The sequence below is a fragment of the Lytechinus variegatus genome, chromosome 13, assembly GCF_018143015.1.
Source record: "Lytechinus variegatus isolate NC3 chromosome 13, Lvar_3.0, whole genome shotgun sequence".
Lineage (NCBI taxonomy): Eukaryota > Metazoa > Echinodermata > Echinoidea > Temnopleuroida > Toxopneustidae > Lytechinus > Lytechinus variegatus.
The window spans coordinates 20,645,588-20,669,766 of NC_054752.1; the positions used below are offsets into that span (position 1 = coordinate 20,645,588).

The 24,179-nt window shown below is 34.2% G+C and overlaps 1 protein-coding gene across 1 annotated transcript; it reads left to right on the forward strand.

Annotated features, from left to right (window-relative positions):
* Window positions 1-23,493, forward strand: LOC121425955. Its single transcript, XM_041622083.1, has 15 exons — window positions 1-459; window positions 3,066-3,156; window positions 6,219-6,272; window positions 7,788-7,841; window positions 7,978-8,031; window positions 8,821-8,874; window positions 11,001-11,054; window positions 12,587-12,682; window positions 15,429-15,728; window positions 16,186-16,460; window positions 16,821-16,942; window positions 18,252-18,645; window positions 20,130-20,631; window positions 21,803-21,942; window positions 23,152-23,493. Exons 1-15 carry the CDS (start codon window positions 184-186, stop codon window positions 23,491-23,493), a joined length of 2,808 nt encoding a protein of 935 aa, XP_041478017.1. The 5' UTR covers window positions 1-183.
* The last annotated feature ends 686 nt before the right edge of the window (window positions 23,494-24,179 follow it).

A 24,179-nucleotide genomic window follows, 5' to 3' on the forward strand; every position in this document is an offset into this window, starting at 1 on the left:
GGTACAGCCTGGGTTTAGTGCGCACAGCTACCGGTACATTTGTTTGTAAACAAAACCACGTGTAGCCGGCCTGGAGCTGCTTAATTGGCACCCTCCCATTTTCTTAGATTTATTTTGATCCAGCTCATGTCAAGCTATTTTTTTCTTGGTGAAGATGGTTAACTGCGTTGTTTGTTACAACAAATGATAGCAATGTCTATGAAGAGAAAACGAATATACGACGGTGACGAAGCACGGCAGCTGTTTGAAGCGCTGTATTTTACAGACCCCGCAACGACTGACACCGGCACCGAGTCAGAGTCCGCGTCCGAGACTGGTCTTAGGCTCTGCCTGAGCTCTGACTCAGAGTCCAACACTAGTTCCGATGATGATGAGCATAGTCTTGGACATGGACAATCAGCATCATCTACGATCACCAACATCGTCAGTCAGTCAGAAGACGTCACTGATGATAACGAGGTATGAAGCCACAAATACATTGTAATACTAATAGTATACATTGGCCTATTAATTATTGCAGATCAGGGGACCGTTTCATCAACATTTTGTCTGACAAGTTGTAAGATCTGACAACTTTCTTTAATTCTGATTGGCTGAGAGGCACTGTTACTATAGTAACTGTCTGATAAAATGGGACTTGTCGGATAAAACTTACAACAACTTCCAAGTTCTTTCAAAGTTTCATGAAACGCTCCCCTGGTCTAACTATCTTTAGGCCTAGATCTAAATTCTAAGTTAGAATAGATCTAGGTCTGTACTATTATAGTAAAACAGGCATGTTTGGGCCAGGTGGGAGGGTAGCAGGGGCGGATCCAGCTCCAGCAAATAGGGGAGGGTGGCTTGAATTTTTTTTTTCACCCATTTTTCCTCGATCCGCTGCTCAAAGAGTCGAAAAGTTGATTTTTGTGCCCTTTTTGTTTGTTTCTTTGAAGGGGTTGTCTCGGTGGCGTAATGAGCCCAAAATTTTGAGGGCTTGATTCGACATATCGCATAAATAAATTAGAAGTTGCGAGCAAAAATGTCAACATTGTAATTACAAAATTAAAAAATCAAGTTTGTGATAGACTTTGACATAAAATTTTAGACCTATATTACACACTTATCCCTTTTCTCCCCATTTTCTTGGTCATGAAAGGGGGGGGGGGGGCATAATGCTGATGGGCCCAACAGTCATCTCTTAGCTTTATTTTCATGAAACAACATTAAGAAATGTCATAATCTCATAAGCCCTATTTGAATAGCGTGAGCTTTACATTTTTTGAATTTTCATGTATTTTGTCCTGAAAATTTAACATTATGGCAATGTTTGTGTATTAGATAATGTAACTAGATAATTACTGCGAGGGCGAAGCGCGAACAGAAATTTTTATTATGGGTTCTAGCTTGATTGAAAAGGGACCTGTTACAGTTATACTCACTAAGGTGATACATATTTAAACATTTAGATAATGCGAACATCTTTTTACATTCTGACCTTAAGAAATTGTCAAAGTTGGAAAATTCTCAGCACTTTTTTAAATAAACGGTATAGGTATAAAAACTAAACAATTGAGATTTTTTTGAGATTTCAGACCTTAAAATGCGCATGTTTTGTAAATCATGAAAAAGAAAGTTCCTACATTAATAATGCGATGTGAGTGCAGACTGGATAATCCTAGCACGTTTTGAATAAAGGTTAAGCTGCATATCTCAACAAACATGTGCGCGCGTTTTTGTTATCCGATTTTGATGAAATTTTCAGCATTTTGCTTTGTGAATTTTACTCTTTTTACTTAGATATAACATTTGAGCCTGGAGTATCCCTTTAATGGATTGTAATCATGCTCTTAAAGATAGGCTTATCCTTAGCCCCTGAAAAGAATGATGATGAAGAAAGAAAATATTTCATGCTTTGTACAGTCAAATATTTTTGTTATGGGTAGGCCTCACCCACATAAGCAGATATGCCTAACATGCTTACACCATATAAATCCTTGGAAGTTGTCAAACTTACAAGCATTCTGAAAAAAAGTCACTGAAGTTTATTACAAATTTACACTTAAAAATAAACCAAGAGCTTCAGACTCAGTATTTTGGTTGTTCCGCTGAATTTTATCTTGGCTCCACTCACCAATAAATGGCGGGAATTGTTAAGCAAATCCCCAGAAACAACAGTTATTCTTGTCTAATTTTGATCATTACTGATGTCTAAATCATTGTGAAATCTGTGACTAGGTTTATGGATGCACAGTGAGTGATGCAGTATAAGTCTAAGTTGTAAGCTGCAATTATTCTTCTTATACTGTAGGTAATAAATTCTGAACTGGAATTAATATCTGAGTGGTTTTATGCAAAAAAAATGATAATTAATCTTGCCAAAACCAATTATATGATTTTTAGTAATTTATGTTTACCAGATAGTCTTTCAATTAGAATGTGCGATACAGATATTAAGAGTGTATCGTCATTACATTTTTTAGGAATAACAATAGATAATAAGTTTACATTGAAAAATCATATTGATAATCTGTGCAATAAGCTTGCCATAAATATAGGGATTATGTATAGATTAAGATCATGTCCCAAGGAGATTTTAAAACTGATGTATTATGCCATTATATATCCATACCTCAATTATGGTATTCTAGCATGGGGAAGGGCAAGTAGCATTCACATTTATAGATTATATATTTTACAAAAACGTGCAATAAGAATCATGTCTCATGCTCCTTATCTTGCCCATACGAACCATCTATTTGTTGAATTGATGTTTTAAAATTTTATGATATTCATGCATTTCAAATTCTTATATTTATGTATTTATGTAAAAATAACCTCTTGCCAGATTATATCAAAACATTCTTTAAGTTCAATAGTGATTTCCATGGATACAACACAAGAAATGCAAAGGATTTTCATCTATCTAAGCCAAGACGCTCATCTTTTAAAAACTCAGTTTTATTTCAAGGACCACAACTCTGGAATTCTGTTTCTGTAGATGTTTCTTATAATGTATGGATTTTTATGAGCAAATAAATTGAAATTGAATTGAATAACCAATGCTATTTTTTACATATTCATTTTAGGTAGGACTTGAAGTGTTCAATTTGAAGAGGCAAGTGAAGGCAGGTCATTCAAGATTTCAGCTCCAAACAAGTGAAGCAGAACTTCAATCAGGTAGGCCCACGGTGTGTTGGCCACTGTTATGGGTATTGTGTACCACATTTTTGAATAACATTCAAATGTTAAAAGAAACCTTTTTATGATTCCGCTATAAATTTCAAGCTTATCTGCTCACAATGCCGGTCTCCTGCGTTCATTAATTATTTTTACTCAATAAGTAAAGTTTATGCTCACATCGTTGTTTTGTATTCATTGTGTAATATGACTATTGTTTATGTTATTGATTATTTTATATATATGGCATATCATTAAGTCACATTTCATATTTATTATTTAGATACAGAAATAAAAACAAGAAAAGAAACAAATTACTGTAGATTTACACAATGTACTTGGTAAAGCTACATTTACCAATTTTACACGGAAACTATATTACTGTATTTATTATTTTCACTTACTACCTGACAAAACTAAAAAAGTAGAAGTTGATGATCAACACTTTGTGCAGATGGGGGGGGGTGGGGTGCTCTTGCCAAGACCAATAGAAAAAAAAGGAAAGATAGAATTGTGAAATATATTTTTTTCTTAATATTTTGTCAAATTATCTGCTCACTCGCAACTTTTTTTTGAGTTTTACACTAATACACCAAATCTAGCTCCGTCTAAGTTTTTGGCTCATTGTGCTGGTGATGATTATATATGATAAGATGATCTTTGAAGGTTTCCATTGAAACCTTGGTTATATGATAATTGGAGTATATATCCAGGAATATCAGGGGGATTCATGGCTGTAAGCAAAGAAAGAAAAAATGGTTACATAGTATATAAATAACTTTTATCTGAATACTAAAAATTGGTTATTAGTGATCAATTAAGTTTAACTTTGAACATGTATTATGTTAACTGGCATTCCACTGATAATTAGACAAGTTAACTTTAGTCCAACAGATTTTTTGATGAAATGATTGTTAGGTTTAAAGTTGATGGACAAAATGGCATGAGACTAAGTGAAGGTAGCCAATGGGAAGTGTTGCACACTGGCAGTAGACAAATTGGCAATTTACTGTTGTGCACATGTAAAAATTTTATTTAATGTATTCCACTGTACATTAATCAATTTAGTTTGGAAAGGCATGATATACACTTGTTTTAAAAGCTTTAATTGTGTCACCACAAACTTGGCCTCAATAGCTGTTAATTATATTAACAGGCAGTAGTGTCAAGCAGATACATATACATGTAAGTGCATTGATTTTTAATAATCTGCAAGCAGTGTTTAGAGTGAAAACAAATGTAGCTCTATGTGTAGCAGCTATTGTACATGTAGTTAAGTGTTTGGGCTTTAGGCCTAACAAGTACACCTGTTCTATTGTCTTCTTATTAGTTGCCATCCTGTTTTCTTAACTAATCCTCTGCCAGTGGATAGTCTATTCATCTTGGCTCTATTGTTCTACAAGTGGCTCTTGAGTGTACAGTATAGCTGTACTATAGACAACCATCTACAGGGAATTGCATGTACATGTACATATAGCTCCCAATATACATGTAGCTGCTCTTCCAGCATCAAATTAAAAATTGGATTGATGTTTCTAACATTGATCAAAGTAACATGTCATGTCATATTCTCCAAAGAAGAGAACAGAAATTCACATGTAATGGGAGTGTAATTTATCAACCAATTCTTAGCTCATTCGGCCCGAAGGGCAAGATGAGCTTATGCCGTCGTCTGTTGTCCGTCCACAATTTCAAAATGCTACTTCTTCGCCATTTCAAGTCCGATTTCAATTCTGTTTGCTTTATATGATAGCACTAGGTGGGGGATTCAAAACCTCTACACAGAATTTTAAAATTCATTAAATATGCTAATTTATACACATTTTTAAAAATTCGGTTGACCAATTAATCTTTTGCTTCGATCTGGTAGAGCTTAATGAAGTTCACCAAACTTCTACACAGAATTTTGAAATTTTTGACCAGAACAATTTTTATGCTAATTTATGCAAAATATATTTTTAAAAATTTGCATAAATACTTCTTCTTCATTATTTGTTGACTGATTTTGATTTTATTTTCTTCCATCTGGTAGAGCTTCATGAGGTCCACCAATCTTCTACACAGAATTTTGAGATTTTGACTAGAACAATTTTTATGCTAATTTATGCGAAATTAATTTATTCATATTTTTAAAAATTCACATAAAATGCTTTTTCTTCTTTAATTGTTGACCGATTTTTACTTTTTTTTCTTCCATCTTGTAGAACTTTACGAGTTTCACCAAAATTCTACATAGAATTTTGAAATTTCTGTAGAAAATTACTTATGCTAACTTATTCATAAATCACAGAAAATGCCTCTACTTCTTTATTTGATGACAGATTTTGATATTTTATCTTACATCTGGTAGATCTTCATGAGGCCTCCAAAACTCTACACAGAATTTTGAAATTTTCAGTAGAAAATTGTTCATGCTAATTTATGCGAAATGTATTCATAAATCACAAAAAATGTTTTTCTCGATTTTTTGATCAATTTCAATGTTATTTGCTTTACATGATAACTCGAGGTGGTGATACAAAATTTCAACATAGAATTTTGAAACTTATTAAATATGCTAATTTATTCATATTTTCAAAACTCACAAAAATTACTTATTTATTTGTTAATTAATTTTGATTATTTTTGTTCCATCTGAGAGCTACATGAGATTCACCAAGGTTCTACACAGTGTTAAGAAAATTTGACTAGATAATTTATTATTAATACCTAATTCATATGAAATTTATTCATAGATCACAATTAATGCTTCTATGTCATTTCTTCATCAAATTCAATTCTATGAATCCTCAATCTATGTCACCAATATAATTCACTACAGTGTCAACTGGGCTGAAATTAGAATTGTGTTAAATTTTGTTGTGAGATGCTGGATGAGCTCCACATCATTGATGTGCTAGTTGTTTTCAGAATCAGATGGAGAGAAAGAGCTGTTTCAGAAGTAGATATTGTTTGAAATATTGATTATTTTTTACAATATGATTCAACAAACAAAAGATAGAAATTATTTAAATGTCAAAATGAAAATTCACATGGAGTGTAATTTATCTCACTTTTTTCAGAATCAGATGGAGAAAAAAGAGCTGTTTCAGAAGTAGATTGGAACATTGATGAAGGTAAAGTACATGTATTGTTTGAAATAAAATAGTCTTAAGAATAATAAGGAATAATATGTCTTCTCGAGAATGATTAACTATTCAAGTTTTACAATTAACTGATACAGTTTACATTTTTGACTCGCCTGCGTAGTGGAGCGAGATATATCACTATTTCCGGCGTCGGCGACGTCGTCGTCATCGTCAACAATTGTGTTGTACACCCAATAACTTTCAATAGCTTTGAGGTGGGATCACCAAATTTATACCAGAGGTCCATCTCCTGAAGGCACAGGTCAAGTTCGAATATGAGTCGAATTTGAATAAGGTCAAAGGTCAATGAACTTTCCATGACTGGCACTCTGCTGTGTTGTACACCCAATAACTTTCTATAGCTTCGAGCTCGAGGTGAGATCGCCAAATTCATAACAGAGGTCCATCTCTTGAAGGTGCCGGTCAAGTGCAAATGTGAGCTGAATTTGAAAAAGGTCAATGAACTTTCCATGACTGGCACTGTGCTGTGTTGTACACCCAATAACTTATATAGCTTTGAGCTCGAGGTGAGATTGCCAAATTCATAACAGAGGTCCATCTCTTGAAGGTCAAGTTCAAATGTGAGCTGAATTTGAATAAGGTCAAAGGTCAATGAACTTTCCATGACTGGCACTGTGCAGTGCCGTAGTTTACAATATGCTTTAACAAACAAAAGATAGTATCAATTAAAACATTGAGATGGCATATTGAAAATTCACATGTAACTGGAGTGTCATGTATCTCACTATTTATTTTCAAAATCAGTGCTGTTTTAGGTCACACAGCTCATTAAATATGCGAGTTTATTTCCGCAAGATAACTTATGAAATATTTCACAGATTAAAAAAAACTTTGGTGTGTAGGTAGATGACACTAAAATACAGGCAAAGATCAAATTAGGAGTCCGAAGGTCAAAGGTCACAACTCATTATATGCGAGTTGGTTTCAGCATGATAACTTACATGAAAAATTCAATGGATAAAAAAAATTTGGTAATCGCACATTTACTGTGCATCTAAAGAATAGAACAGAACACCCCTTCTTTCATGTAAGCAGCAAACTCTACCACCATATTGATTTAAGAAGATATTTTGCTAGTGATTTACTTTGTGTATTTCTTCTGTACATGTATTTTGATCACATTTATGTACATGTAACTTATTGCATTGTAAATATTGCAATTGGACAAAGGATATGATATGTGTAATTAGTTGGGTTTTTACTCTATTTTCCATCAATTTTTACTCATTTATATTTATTTACTCAATTTTGAATTATAGTTTTGTCTTTACATTGTATAATTTTGTAAATTTTATGCCAAATAAATAATGATGAAAGGTCATATATACATGTACCTGCAAATATCTCATTCTCACAATAACTTGAAAAATAATTAAAATTGATATCGAACGTGGTACAGTGTTTGCCAACCCTCTTGATATTATGATCATATAAGTGCAATGAGAGGTACTACAGTTTAATTAATCTTTTTACACTTTTCAGAATTAGATGGAGAGGAAAGACCTGTTTCAGAAGTAGACTGGCACAATGATAAAGGTTAGATATTGTTTGATACAATGGTTATTTTTTACAAAATGCTTTAACAAACAAAAGATAGTATCAATTAAAACATTGAAATGTCAAAATGAAAATATGCATCTAATTGGAATGTAATTTATCTCACTTTTTTCAGAATCAGATGGAGAAAAAAGAGCTGTTTTGGAAGTAGATTGGAACAATGATGAAGGTAAAGTATTGTTTGAAATAAAATAGTCTTATAAATAATAAAGAATAATATGTCTTCTCCAGAATGATCAACTATTCAAGTTTTACAATTAACTGATAGAATTTACATTTTTATTCCCCCGCAGATGTCTAGAGGGGACATTAAACATTGCCCCTGTCTGTCCATCTCCCCACTTGGTTTCTGTGCAATAACTCAAAAGATATTCAAATTTGTGTGTGTAGGTAGATGACACCTAAATGCAGGCTAAGTTCGAATTCTGAGTTACTTGTCAAAGGTCACAGCTCATTACATATGCGAGTTGGTTTCCGCATAATAACTTATGAAATATTTAACAGATAGATTAATTTCATTTTCGGAAATACAAACCTTTTCGAATTAACAAACCTCATATCGTTTTCGGAATGACGAACCTTCGGAATTATGAACCTCATTTCGTTTTCAGACTAATGAACTTCGGAGTTATGGACCTTATTTCATTATCGGATTAACAACATTCAGAATTATGAACCTTTGGAAATATGAACCTTCAGAATAACTGAACCTTCGAAATAATGAAGCTTCGGAATTACAAATGTATGTGAAAATTACAATATTGCAAGCTTTTCTTCCATTTTCCTAGCTTACCAGATATTTAGATAAACTCACAAGTATTGAAAGTTTTGTTTTTGCATCACAGGCACCACATTTGATTACATGTAAAGGTGTATTGTTAATTATTTCATTGTTGACGATCACATATTTTCCATAGGTTTATTAGCCCTTCCATTTGTTTATCTTTCTACACTTCAGAATCAGATGGAGAGGAAGGAGCTGTTTCAGAAGTAGTCTGGCACAGTGATGAAGGTTAGATTTTGTTCCAAATAATCATCATTTTTATGCCCCTGCAGACAAAGTCTGGAGGGGGCATTAAGTGTTGCCCTGTCCATCCGCTCCCCCCACCCACTTGGTTTCGCGCAATGGCTCGAAAAATATTTAATGGTTTTCAAAAATTGTTGGTGTGTAGGTAGATGACACAAAATAAAACTAAGTTCGAATTCGGAGTCCACATGTCAAAGGTCAGCTCATTCAATATGAGAGACGATTTCTGTAAAATAACTCGAAAAATATTTGATTTATTTAAAAAATATTTATTGTGTAGGGAGATGACACCAAAATACAGGCTAAGTTCGAATTCCGAGCCCGCGCAGGTCAAAGCTCTTTATGTATTCGAGTTGGTTCAGTGGTCTAAATTTATTCATTATATATATATATATATATATATTATTTGAATATTGTAAAGAAATTCGATGAAGAAAACAATGGTAGGTGTGCGTAGCTTAAATCAATAATAATAATAATAATATAGGGTATTTATACTGCGCACATATCCACCTTGTTAGGTGCTCAAGGCGCTCCTATATTACCTGGCTAAGCTAGGCGCTCATAGCGCACACAGCTTTTTAAAGAATGACTTCCTACGGGTACCCATTTATCTCACCTGGGTTGAGTGCAGCACATTGTGGATCAGTTTCTTGCTGAAGGAAATTATGCCAAGGTTCCCCAGAGCTATCTACCCTTTTGGAAAAATTGGTGATGCCTAAAAAATGTCTCTGCCGGGAATCAAACACGGGCCCCCAGGTTTGACCGCTGGCGCCTTAACCACTAGACCACAGAGACGGGTTAAATTAAAGAGTTGCCAAAGCTGTTGTACGTGTATAACTCTACACATTTGTATACTTTCTCCCATATGTGTACTGTATCAATAGCTTTGATCCAGCTGAGGCATGGCGGCTTGTCATTGTTCAAAACCCACCTTCACCTGACAAAGGAAATTATAATTGGTATGGTGTTGAAAATCTGTCTATCTGACAGACAATCGGATCGGGGTCTCCCTAGCCACTAACCCATCTCTGTGGTCTAGTGGTTAAGGCACCGGCGTTCAAAGCTGGGGGTTCAGGTTCGATTCCCGGTAGAGTCATTTTTTCGGCATCACCAATTATTCAAAAAGGGTATATATATGTATAATGCATATTGGTATCTGCACAATATTAAGTTCAATCATATTGATTGAATTTCTAATCGCATTAAGCGGGGGCATCTGTGTCCTTTGGACATGTCAAATTCATAGTTTGTAATATGCCTTAACAAGCAAAAGATCGTACCAATTAAAACATTGATGAAGGTAAAGTACATGTATTTATCATGTCACTGTCCGTAAACTGGGGAAATTATTGTTCAAATAGTGCCTAGTTTAAAAATCTGCCCCCAAACCATGGAAATGAATGAAAGTTGGAGTCAGAAACCCATGCTTGCCCATGACTTGCTGCCCCAAATACCAGAATAATTACTACATGTAATAAAAAATTATCGCTAGGCTTGAAGATTGAATTGCTGCCATAACTTGATGTAAAAATTGTCTGAAAAAAATGAACAATAGAAAATGCATGATTATTTTTAGTTTTGTTGGTCTAGACATATTTATTTTATGCTCTTATTTTTAGAAGAGTCTCCAACAAATTTCATTGAAAAACAATGAAGAAAAAGGTCAAAAACAAAGAAATACATAAGAAATTGCAAAAAAACCCAATATAATACATAAGAAAATGTTTTGATATCGCATTTTTTTATGTACACTTGCTGAGAACACCACAAAGAGTTTCTATACCAAAAATTAGCACATTTGGAGCTTTATTTAGGGAGTTAGAGGAAAAAGTATGATTTCACATACTATTTACGCATAAATTAGCATAATCACTTTATAGTGATTTGCATGAAATAAATTACCAAACAATTTTCAAAATTATGTTCCAGGCAACACGTGCCAATTTTCGGCGCAAATGCGTGGTTGACGGTCGTATGAACTCCCAAAATACCTTGGCCCAGATAGGATTAAAAATACATGAACGAAATATTTGGTTGGCATTACCATATTTCACTTAGAATTATGATCTAACATTGGATACTGAACTTTGTTGCTCTATATGTTTCAGAATCAGATGGAGAAAACAGAGCTGTTTCGGAAATAGAATGGAAAAATGAGGATGGTAAGTTTTTCGGAATGGTCCCAATATTTTTTGTAGCAACAAATGTATCGTGATGTAAATCTTTTATTTATGAAGAGTCAGTGAAGGAGGATAACTTTAAATTGGTATGATTATTTTTGAGGTTTGAATATTCAGCCCTCCTATTCTCTTGTATATAGCTGCAATTAAATATATATATTTAAACCTAAATTTACCCCCCAACATAATTTGTACAATTAATTTTGTTAAACCTGTATGTACACCAATTATGATCTGATTATGAGTGCACTCTAGACCAATATGTGCTTGCTTAGGATTTTTTATGTGCTAGAAAATAACTTGAAATAAAAAAAAAATTGAAAGTTTTTTTGAGTGTGTCATGAAATAATCAGATCTGGAACTGAAGGCCTGAATTTTACCGCTGGTACTCTATTTGCACTTTGTTAAAATTTGATTGATAAAGCGATATATTGCTCGAGATATCACTAGATATTTGGGCATGTGGGTTTTCATTTTTCGAGAGATGTTTTGTCTGGTGGGATCACATGCCCCTTGTGATGTTATTGAGGTGACCTGACATAATATCCTTTGCCCCTGTAGATGTGTCATCTTCAGTACCTATAAATGTTGGCGGGGCAATCGTCCGGAGCAATTATTGGTGGAGGATTAATCTTATTGTATCCCCGAACAGAGTTCGGAGGATACTATGAATTTGGCCTCGTCGCGCCGCGTCCGCCGCCGCAGAGATTTCCTTGTGAGCGCTCTATCAGCTGCATTTCTTCTCCGATCATCTTAAAATTAGGCATGAAGGTTAGCGAAGCCACCTATCCATTTTGGTGTGGGCAAAGGTCACATGGTAAGGTCAAAGGTCATTTTCAGGTCAACATTAAAGTTTAAATGAAAGGAAACTACTGCAAGGCAATTTTAAACATGGGTTTTTAGAGCAATTTTGAAATTATCGATATTTGAAATGACACCTAACTTTGCAACCGTAAGTCACTTTTCAACCAAACTTGGATGGTAGATGGATTTGGGGTACCTGCATGTTATGCTGCAGTCGGAGGTCACATGGTAAGGTCAGAGGTCAATTTCAGGTCAACATTGAAGTTTACATGCAAGACTCTCTTTCTCTGCAACCATAAGTCACTTTTCGACCACCCGTGGATGGTAGATGGGCTTGGGGAAACTGCATGCTATATGTCGGGTCATTGTCGCAATGATGTATTTATTTGTCAAATTTCCGTGTGAGCTCTATATATTGCAATGACGGATGACGCAATGGGTTCAGGGGATACATGTGCTCGTCTGCGTGACCCTCCGAGCATCTCTAGTTTTGCATAGAAATTGTTAATAGAGCAGATGCAGGCGGAGCAATTGTCATTTCACCAATCAGCTAGCCTACATACTGTATTTAAACCCATCTTATGATTAAATGTATCTTCAAGTCATAAATTATTGTAGGCATGAAATCAGTATTCAGCTGCACATTGTGAACTTCATTGATTATTCTTGGTGATAATTTTCCTCAAAGCTTTATGTATTTTTTTTTTCAGTAACTCGTGGTAGGAAAAGGCGAAGAGCACATTTCATTGATTCAGATTCATCAGTTTGCAGTGATGGACATATAGGATCCTACATGAAGGGCAGAAGTAAGTGTTACTTTGTTTCAAATCATTGTAGCATTTGTAATTTTAATTTGACCTTTCAAAATCCACAAAAATGTACCTGCAAATGATACTTGAATCAAAGCGACCTTTCATTGACAAAAATCATGGAGAAATCAAAACTCATTTCAGAACAGAGAAGGGATTTAAGTCTCACTTGGCTGCATGCCTAGGGATGTTAGGTAATACACGCCGGCATGTCTTGGAGGTATGTAGGAGAGCAATTATAGTTAGTAGACTAACCAACCAGAAGTAAACTGCTTGTTTTCACTTTGAAACATGTAATTTCTCAGTGGTTATTTATTTTGGGTTTTTTCATATTTCGATATAGTATGAATCCTACATATGATTTCATGTCTCATTGGACCCTAACGTATATTATGACATCATCAAAATGGCGTTGGAAGTCAAAATATCCATTTTGCCTGTTATGATGTCATTATAATTATGCAAATTTGGCTCTAACTCCATGAATATTGGTCAATTTTTGCCCTATTGTGGATATGTTGTAGCTTAGATCATGTGGGCAGTGGTTCAAGTCCGAGGGTGAACATTATTTTTCCTTTCTTACGCACGATCATTTATCCTTAAATCTCCCGAGGTATTTTGATTCTTGTCATTCCCGGGGGGGGGGGCCATTATGGCCCCCCCTTAAGATCTCGGCCGCCGATTGCGCGAGCGACGCAAAAATTTGCACGCTGGTAGTGTGCGATGTAATCTACAAGGCTGTATGGTAAAATTTTCCAAAATAATGAGATTTTATCTTATATGAATTAATTATGCTCATTTATGCATAAATCATACTTTTTGCTCTAATTCACTAAATAAAGCTCCTAGAATGCTAATTTTTGGGAAAAAATTTTCTTTGTAGCATTCTTAACAATCGTAATTCAAAAATACTTTGGTTTGGAAAAAAATTTCTTATGTATTTTATTGTTTTATGAATTTCTTATGTACATGTATTTCTTTGTTTTTTTACTTTTTGTTTTTTATTGTTTTGTCAATGGAAATTGTTCCAGACATAATTCTGATCATAAACAAGGCAAAATTAATTAAGTTTAAAATCAGTAAAAGTAGAAATAATGATACATTCATGAATTTTGGCTAAATACGCAATTTGCATTGGATTTGTACATGAAATCACGTTTATGAGCAATTTTGGGTCTGACATGCACTTGCATAATGTTGCGTAATGTCGTAACCGCGTACCCGGGCGTCACAACTTTGGTCTCAAAATTTGCGCGAGACTTGAATGTATAAAGTCAGTGAGTTGCAAGGTGAAAAAATTTCGCGCAGCAGATATATCGCGAAAATTGTTGAGGGGGGGGGCCATTATGGCCCCCACCCGGGAGAATTAGGGTTAAAAGAATTCCAAGAATTAACTTTAACATATTGCAAAATAATACAGATTATAATTAATTTTTTTCATATGATATCTATTTAATCATATCCGTTAATCTACATGTATCTGCTATTTGTGTTATAAATCTATCTATATTTCTATCTATCTATCTATATCTGTCTGTCAGTCTGTCTATCTCTCTGTCTAATATATATCTATCTGTTTGAATATGTCTATCTTTCTATATCGATCTATCTATATGTCTGTCAGTCTTTTTATCTATCTGTCAATCTATCTACATGTATCTACCTACATGATATATCTATCTATCTATCTGTCTGTCTGTATGTCTGTCTATCTATTTATCTTTCACTATAATAAACATTTATATTTTTCAATTATTTATGTTTCTCTATCTTTTACCAATCTATTCACCTATATTTTATATATCCTCCAATCCATATATCTATCTATCTGACTATCTGTATATCTGTTTAAATATGCATGCATGCCTATCTCTTTATCTCTCAATCTAATGTCTATTGATCTGTTTGAATAATTATGTCTGTTTATTTTTCGGACTATCTAATATCTATCTTTTTATTACATCTATTTAATATGTTATAATAACTGTTTATCAATAAATATATCAATATATTTTCTGTCTGTCGATCTGTGTATCTATAATATCATAATCACTGTTATCATCATCATCATCTTATTTGTCATTGTTATCATCCTCATCATCATCATTTGTTTTATCAATCGTTTTATCTATCTATATATATTTATCTATCTTTCTATCTCTATATCTATCTAATATGTATTTATCTGTTCATCTATATTTATTTATCTATCTTTCTATCTATATTTAAAGATATGATTTATCTACCTTTCTTCTATTAATCTATCCACTTATCATTTATCTCTCCATCCAACTATCTATTTATCTATCTTTCTTATGTGTATCTGTTCAAATATGTATGTCTATCTGACTGTCTATTTATCTTTCAATCTAATATCAACTCTTTTGTTTTAATAATTATGTCTGTTTATCTACTAGTATTTACCTAGCTACGACAGACCACCTAATTTGTTCGCATGACAAATGAAATTCTAGTTTTCTTATTCAGGCCATTTTTATCTCACCTGCGAAGCAAAGTGAGACTATAGGCGCCGCTTTTCCGACGGCGGCGGCGGCGTCAACATCAAATCTTAACCTGAGGTTAAGTTTTTGAAATGACGTCATAACTTAGAAAGTATATGGACCTGGTTAATAAAACTTGGCCATAAGGTTAATCAAGTATTACTAAACATCCTATTAGAGTTTCATATCACATGACCAAGGTTCATTCACTATTATATTCTCTTTCCTGTTATTTTTTCCAGAACGAAATAAAGAAAGCCTTGAATTGTCTGCCATCCTGCGGATGAAGTGTTGTAAGAAATTCTGTCTACATAAAGTTTCCAGAGGTGAAGTGTTCAAATTTCGTACCTCCTTCCTTGCAAAGTCCAAATCAGAGCAAAGGCAATGGCTTCTGCAACACCTTTACGAACACCATGAAACAAGTGGCAGTTTCATAACATACATGTTCAACATTGGAACAACACACCTTTGCCAACGAGGTTGGAGGCTTGCTCTTGGTATTAAGAGAACAAGGATGTGGCAGGTGCAACGTGATTTCGAAAGTAAGTGTGTACATTAAATACTGCAAACATGTATATACAGTGTTGCCTTCCATAAATGAATATGCCTTAATTTATTGCCCTCTTACACTTACCCAACTGAACTGATGTAAACTGCCATTAAATCTGGGATATGCTTTACATGTAGTGTTTACCGATAACTTTTCCAATACCGGTCATCTACTTGCAGCAAAAAGCGCAGGTAGAAAGACCCTATTCAGGAAATGTATGCTAGGGCTAAATGGATTTTAGGCTCAAGGCGTAAAGACTACTGATTGAATGCTTTGATCAAAGGTTAACTTTTAATTGAAAAATAAAAGATAAAGAACGTACTTGCTTATAACTGAGACATTGAGTGTAATTGAGTTATATCCAAGTAAGCTTTCTTTCGTTAAGGGATACTTCATAAACATTAATTGCATTATCTTACAAGGCGCAATATTTCCGACTTGTTTTGCAGATGGGGTAAGGAGATACATGGCACCAAACTATCATCGTATTGGGATGCAGTCTTCCAAAGTACTCAATTCAATTGCTTGGCTCTCAGACTTTTCAAATCGCTTTGGAGAGAAGTTACCTACATGTCAAAAGATTCACCTGCCATCATGTCTTACGAGAGAAAGTATATACAGACTCATGAAGGAGGAAGTGGAAAACAAATGTGCAGAGGTGTGCAGCAAGTCACGTTTTTTCCATGTTTGGAGGAAGGAAATGTCACATATTAGCATTCCAAAGGTACATATTTTTATCCTTCTCTGTCAAATACTTCCAAAGGTGAATGTCAAAGTCATGTTTTTACTAGCTTGTATGAATGTGTATGCCCTTATATGGTTTGAAGGATACAATATTTAGATGTGTTTTGCTGGATAGATTTTTTTTTTGGGGGGGACCATGATTGTTTTTCATTAGTAAAACAAAATATAATGATGCATTTTACAATTTTCATTGGATAAGTACACAAATAAAATGTTCAGAAGCGTTTTCTATTACTTTCTTAGTTTAGTTCAAACAATGTAATCCCTTTCTTTAAGTACGTGTAAATGGATTCATCAACATAAATGGATTTAATAATCTCTGTGTTTCTTTGAAAAACAGGTTAACCGATTTTCGAAATGTGACATTTGCACTACACTGAAGACCAATATTGAGAAGACAACTGACAAGGTGGCAAGGCAGACCCTGTATCAACAACGAGAGATACATCTAGAACAACAGAAGTAAGGAAACACCTCTGACTGTTATTCTGAACAAGATAGATATGAACATAAGATATGACCATCATTTTTTAATGCCCCTGCAGAGGAAGTCCAGAGGGGGTATTAAACGTTGACGCTGTCTGTCCGTCCTTTCGTTTCCCCACTTGGTTTCCGCGCAAAAAAATCAAGAAATACTCAACAGATAAAAACTTTCATGTGTAGGTACATGTAGATGACACCCAAATACAGGGTACATGTAAGTTGAAATTCAGAGTCCGCATGTCAAAGGTCACAACTCATTAAATATGCGAGTTGGTTTCCGCATGATAACCTATGAAATATTCAGCAGATTAAAAAAAAATGTGGGTGTGTAGGTAGATGACAACAAAATACAGGCTAAGTATAAATTCAGAGCTCGCAGGTCAAAGGTCACAGCTGATTAAATATGCAAGCTGTTTTCCCCATGATAATCTCGGAAATTTTCACCAGATATTAAAAATGTTTGGTGTCTGAATAGCTGACACCAAATATAGTCAGGTCACATCAGATGACCTGACTGTCATATCTTCTGTCAGAGATTACTACGGAAAGGGTGAATCTTTTATAGGTCAAAGGTCTAAATTTATTCATTACATATTTGCCTATTGGTTCCTGCACGCTGTTAAGTTTGAATGAATTTCTGATCGCGTTAAGCGAGGGCATCTGTGTCCTTTAGACATGTCAAATTTCGTGTCTATAGAAATCTTCATATTAAGAATTATTCTGGGGGTTTGAAGTGCAAGGTCCGAGGCTCATCTGATGATAATCCCCTAAGTGGAATATCTTTTTTTTTATATTCCACAATTCATCTCTTACCTTGTATCTCATTTTCTCATCAAGATTAGTCTTTTGCATAAATACGTGCATTTCTATTTGGAACTTTCAAAATTATCATTGATCTTTTCCAATATTGTGAATGATGTGCATTAAAAATGTTCCATAACTCATTTAGTTTGAGCCGGATCCATAGCATTTATTTTGTAATGTTTAGTTGATTGCAACTGATAAAAGATTATAACTTTCCTGGGTGGTATACCGACAAAAAATAAATACAGAGCTTGCTTCCGTGTCATCTTTTTGAGATGTTTTTATTTTTCAATTTTATGATGTTGGGCATGTTAAGCGAGACACAACCCTCCCTTATAAAAGGGCTGTGGGAGTATTAGATGATAACCAAACAATAGTAATTTATTAGTAATAATTCAGAAATTTCTCAAATGTTTTGTTTTGCCCAGGATTTACACTTTAATATTCATCTTAAATTTTTTACTTTGTTTTGCTTTTCCGTCAGAAATGAGAGACACAAATACTACAAACATATACAAAAGGCTCGACGGGAACCGACCAAGTATATGAGTATAATCGTTGATGGAATGGATCAGAAGGCAACAAGCATCCCACGATTTTACCGACAGTCCAAGTCAACGAGCTCAGCTTGGAAATTACAGTCACATATTACTGGGGCTCTTGTTCATGGAAGAGGAACCCATCTCTTTGTCGATCTGAAGGAATTCCCCCATGATTCAAACTTGACTACCAATATCTTGCTCAACATTCTACGGAAATACGACAAAACTCTGCCTGATGTTCTCTACCTGCAGATGGACAACTGCGGAAGGGAAAATAAAAACCAGTGTGTCATAGCACTTTGTGCTCTGCTAGTGGAACTGAATGTATTTCGAAAGGTGAGATGAAAGATTTTTAAGATATAAAGTTAGGTGTTAATAACAATAATACATAGGATTTATACAGTGAGAATCAATAAAAAAGTTACACTTTGAAAAAGTCATGGAAATTGATAAATATACCACATGGGGATAACTTTTTAACATATATTCTTGGGTTTAGGTGTCATCTATCAAATGAAAGAAACAAATGATATAACTTCTGAAGGTTTCCATGGCGAAGAACAAAAAAAGGACCACCCAATCTCCTTTTCAGGACCAACATTTGCCCAAGAAAGATACATGGTGTACCGTGAAACCTACTACACTATTGAAAGAAACAATTTTGACAGAATGTTACACTTGAGTGAGCACTGTCCATTTTTGTAATTGGTTTGTGCAGAAATGCTTATTTTTCACCTTGTGTAAAAGAAAAAGGTGAAGAAAAACTGACTGCAGTACAATTCTTGCCATTCTTCTCATAAATTGAAATAAACAGATACATATTTTGTAACAACTTTGGCACCCAAATTAACATTTTAACCTGGGGTAAGCACAACCTATACCTTTCTTATGCCAACTGGAGAATGTAAACCAAAGTTTATTTCAGACATTTCCAGCATTCTTTCACTAAGTTTTTATCATTAAAAGTGGTACCATATTTCATGATTCATTCAATATTTGTTTTTCCACATTTTCCCCAAGTTTGGAATGATTAAGAAAACAAATTCAATCCCAAGTCATTTCATGTGAGCCACATGCTCCATGTTAAGCAGATATCACACAAGGCCTCAATGTATGGGGAGGGGGGAGGGTGCAATGGTGCTCTACGGAGTGTTTTGGGCAAGGAAGTAAGTTAAAAAGGTAAAAGATATCTTCAAATCGATCTTCTTAGCTTAAGTCCATGTGTTCTTCAAAATTTATGCCTACTTTTATACAGATAACTATTTCCAAGTCCTGCACAAATCATTTTCCATAAAACTTCAAAAGTAAGTGGTGGTCACTTAAGTGGAAAGAATTTTGACAGTTTTACCGTTTTTTGCTTAAAGAGATCTGCACTAATGAAAGGTTGTTTGCTTCCTTTCCATAAAAAAAAAATCAATTTTTTATTGCAAAACTTTGTAGGTATACAAATGAAGTCAGTGGTGCTGAAGGCATTGTACAGTACTTTTCATGTTTTGAATGAAAGTAATTATTCTAAAACCAGCATAGTAATATCAGTTAAAGGAAATGTTTCTGTGATTTATACAAAGCTGGAATTGATCGATAGTTACATGCAACTTTTATTTGAAGTGTATAAAATATTTCATAGAAATGTCTTATTAAAATTTCCTATAGCAGAAATTAACTTAAATTAACTAAAAATTTACTTAAATTGTAGCATTTAGCTTGCATTATATTTCAAATTCATTATTTTCCTATAATCTCCTTTACTGTACATTTATGCTTGTTCATCATATGCATTGGGATTAACTAGATTTTTACCCTTTTTCTTGGTACTACAGGTAAAAATAGGCTTCCTTATGAAAGGACACACACATGAAGACGTGGATCAACTATTTAGCAGAGTTTCAGTGCACACATCCAAGCAGAACATTCCAACCCTATCATCATTAATGACCAACATCACACAGGGGTATAATAAACCCAACACGACATCAGAGAGATTAACTTCAATTTTCAACATACGTGACTGGCTCCAACCCAACATGCACAAAGTGTCTCACCACAGCCACCCTCACCAGTTCAGAATAACCAAGGATGAAAATGGAAAGGCTGTACTACATACAAAGAAATGGAGTAATACTTCTGAGTGGCAGTGCACAACAGGAGAAAATTACATCATCAAGACTCATCCAGAAGGAGTACCTCACATTGTAGAACCGTTTACAGCTGAACTTGATCTTAATAATCTTCGGCGAGATCTACCCAAATACAAACCTTACCTGACCCAAGTAGAAGTTACTGAATGGGAAGAGCTTTTAAGCTCTCTGGAATGCAGTGATGGTTTGTTTATATTTACTTAATTATCTAATGAACTTATTTGGTTAATCATAAAAAGACCTCTTTCCAATTACTTTGCTTTTACATGTAGCTGTTTGTAACTTCTTAGCCCTTCTTCTTCGATATTTCCAAAATGCATAAAGATAGCGCCGCAAAATTTTATGACTTTTTCTTTGAAGTCACCTTCAACTTTTGAGACCAAATTCGCAAAATATGGGTATAGCATTGCGATGTCACATGGCTTTTTACGAGACATGCCGAAAATAGCTCATTTTTATACTCTGTGTACAAAGTCTATGGGAGATGAAATTCGTAAAAGGATTATTATTTTTTATTGTTATTGGTCTGCTTAATTAATTTAGGGTTTAATTTTGTGTTAAATGGTCTGTAATGATTTCCATTGAATAACAATTTTAAAAAAGATGAAAAAGCAAAGAAATACATAAGAAAAAAAAAAAAAGAAATACACAAGGTAAAAATTGGCTTTCACAAGTTTTCTTTTTGGAAACCTTTAAATTAGATTACAAAGATGAGGTCTGCAAAAAAAGAAAATTTGAAGTGAAATGGGTGTTAAATACGCAAATAATATTTTTCATGAATAAATTTGCATGTTTTATTCATGATAAATAAAACAAAAATTATTTTTGGAATTTTCTTATATTATCTTGTAGTTTATGTGGTAAGGTATGTGTGTTCCAAAGTCCGGCGTGATCGCGCAAATGGCAGATGAGATCAGAAGGGGGGGGGGGGCATCATGGGCCCCCTAGTCCTCAATACCTTTTAAATAGACCAGTCTTTTTAGGGTCAAGTACCAAGAGCATCCTTGGACAGATATTGTATAAAAAGGTGAATGGCAAAACAATAGATTTTGATCAGTAGATGCATAGTGATTTTACGTTTAGATATTTTAGTTTTAATGCACATGTACTTTCTAATTTACAAAATCATATATTTACTTAGTAAATAGTCTGGTATGCATGTGTTTCTCATTACTCTGATTATATCAAGTAGTTGTATACATTACATGTATAGGAGTTCACTTTTTTATCATTTTCTTGGCCTTACACACATAATGAGATATGCTTATATTGTTATGCCATTAAAATAATCAGGGAACATTTTAAAACGAAATTGAAACTGTATTTTGAAATGATACTTTCTGTCTTCCTTCTAGACAATAACTTAAATGACACTTGGATGCTGCTGGACATTCTCATGGGCAAGGATTCACAAGCTTCAATCCAACAACGACCTGAAAATGGAGAAGAGAATAATGTGGCTTTCTCAAATGATGAGCAGGCACCCATTATACCCGTAAGTTTATTTACTTCAAACTTGTGGTTACATTTTTTGCTTAATGTAAGAAATACTTTATAATGCTATAACTATTCTTTAATTTGTTTAAAAGAACACATTAAATGAAATCCAAATCAATATCCATTTCTAACGTATTTCATTGTTCATTCATTTTTAGAATTTCTTAAAAAGTTATAAAAGGGTGAAGTTTACATTAATATGCACATGTTGAATGGATGGCTCTAAAAATAGAGACAGAGTGCACATCCCCTAGCTGCGCCCCTGGATGGATCCATTACCTCAATTGTATTTACTGTATACCATGTTGACATTAAATGTATTTATTTATCATTATTTTTTTGGGGGGGAGGCAGGGTTCTGAAATTGTTTTTGTATGCAAAATTTGTAAAAGGTTAAATGACATGAAAAAAATTATTTTCGTAAAAAGCATCAGCAAAAAGATGGAAATGATGTTAAAACTGTTCAAAGTAAACCCCTTGTCCAAAGTCACCACAGTTTAGGGTAGACACAATTATGATACTTACTGGACTGTACTTTGGAAGATACAAAATATTATTTGGGAATAAAGGGAAATGATCAGATTTATGGATCATGAACTCAAAGTTTAAGGTGCATTTATTCAAGCTTGTTTAGAAAGAAAATATAAATCATTGTAATTATGTTCATGTTTTCAAATGCATAATTGGTTATACTCTCTCAAATGACGTTTAATGACAGTAGACATTAATTATTTTGGCTATTTTCCAGGGTTGTTACGTTTTCAAGCTTTGCTTTTGTGACGACACTTGCAACTATTCTACTTATTGTAACAGGAAATACCACTTAATGATTTTCATTTATGTAAGATATGTTTGAGGATTTATATACAAAACTATTGTTCATTATTTTGATGTCAAGTCTCAGATATGTATTTTCTTGTCCAGAATTTTGTTATGAAAAATGTTGCAAAAACCAATAAATGAAATGAAATGAAAAAGAAAAAAATAATGCTTAATGTGGTTGACACATGAACTGTCGATTTTCAAACTTGTTTATGAGAGGCTGTTCTCATTTATAAAGGTTTATTTTATAAAGAGCAGTTTATTACAAACATTTGAAATATTTTGTCAATTCAAAATAATATTAAATATCATATTTTTGAAATTATTTGGACAGAGACTCTAACTTGAAGTAATTATTTCCCTTTCTTTGTTGTGTCTTTACCAGGTTAACATCGGTCCTAAGCAACGGCCTGAAAGAGTTCCTCCTCAGTTGAGAGTCGACTGTATGATAGGGGTCTATCTGAGAGAATACAGGCATGAATGGCCACAAGTTGGGAAAGTCACCGCAATAGGGCAGGAGAGCATCACATTACACTGGTTTTCAGGGACAGCAACATCTGCATGGACGCCATTGTACCGAAAAGCTAGAAAAGGACAAGAACCATACATTCAGACCATTCCATCAGCAAGCACCATCACACACCCATTTCATCTCACTGGAACAGACAAGCTTCCCCAGGAAGTGCAGCGCCAACTTCGAGAAAAACATGAAGAACTATACTCGTAGTACTGGAGGATATGATATGCTACATTGTGTTTCTTGGGTCATCTGTCTGAACATCTCTACATGTGTACATCTATATCTGTCAATCCTATTTTCATTCTCGCAATAACTTTGGAACTGCTTTACGGTTCAGTTTGAACTTTCTTTTTATGTATTCATTAGGGAGGGACAATGAACTGATTAGATATTAGAGTCTCTGGATCATTGGTTGAAGGTCATAGATCTCATTTTTACCAGAAAATCTAGTCCTCACAATATCTTGGGCTTCACTTATGCGACCTCAAGCCAGAATCATGATTTGAATCATGATTAAGAACACAACATGAATCACAATATCACAGAATCAGCGTTTAGACGACCTTCATTCCAATGCTGTTTCTCCTCAGATTCGGGCCAATCCAGTGCACATCACTAGTGCTCAGTTTGACAGAGGAAGTTTTTCGCACGTGTTTCGGCTCTCGAAAACCCTTTTGCTTCCAGAATTCAGTCTATACCTCATTTGGTTTACTTCTATCATAGGGTCCATATGCTTCTATTCATCTTGTTGGTTTATCCAAAATGGTGTTTGGAAGTGAATTCAGCGTAGATCCAATTTAATATTGGTACCGTATACTCAACAACAACTGAGATCATTGTCTGTCCAGTTAATTCATTTACTAGAACTTGAAGTTGAAGACATGACCAAAAAT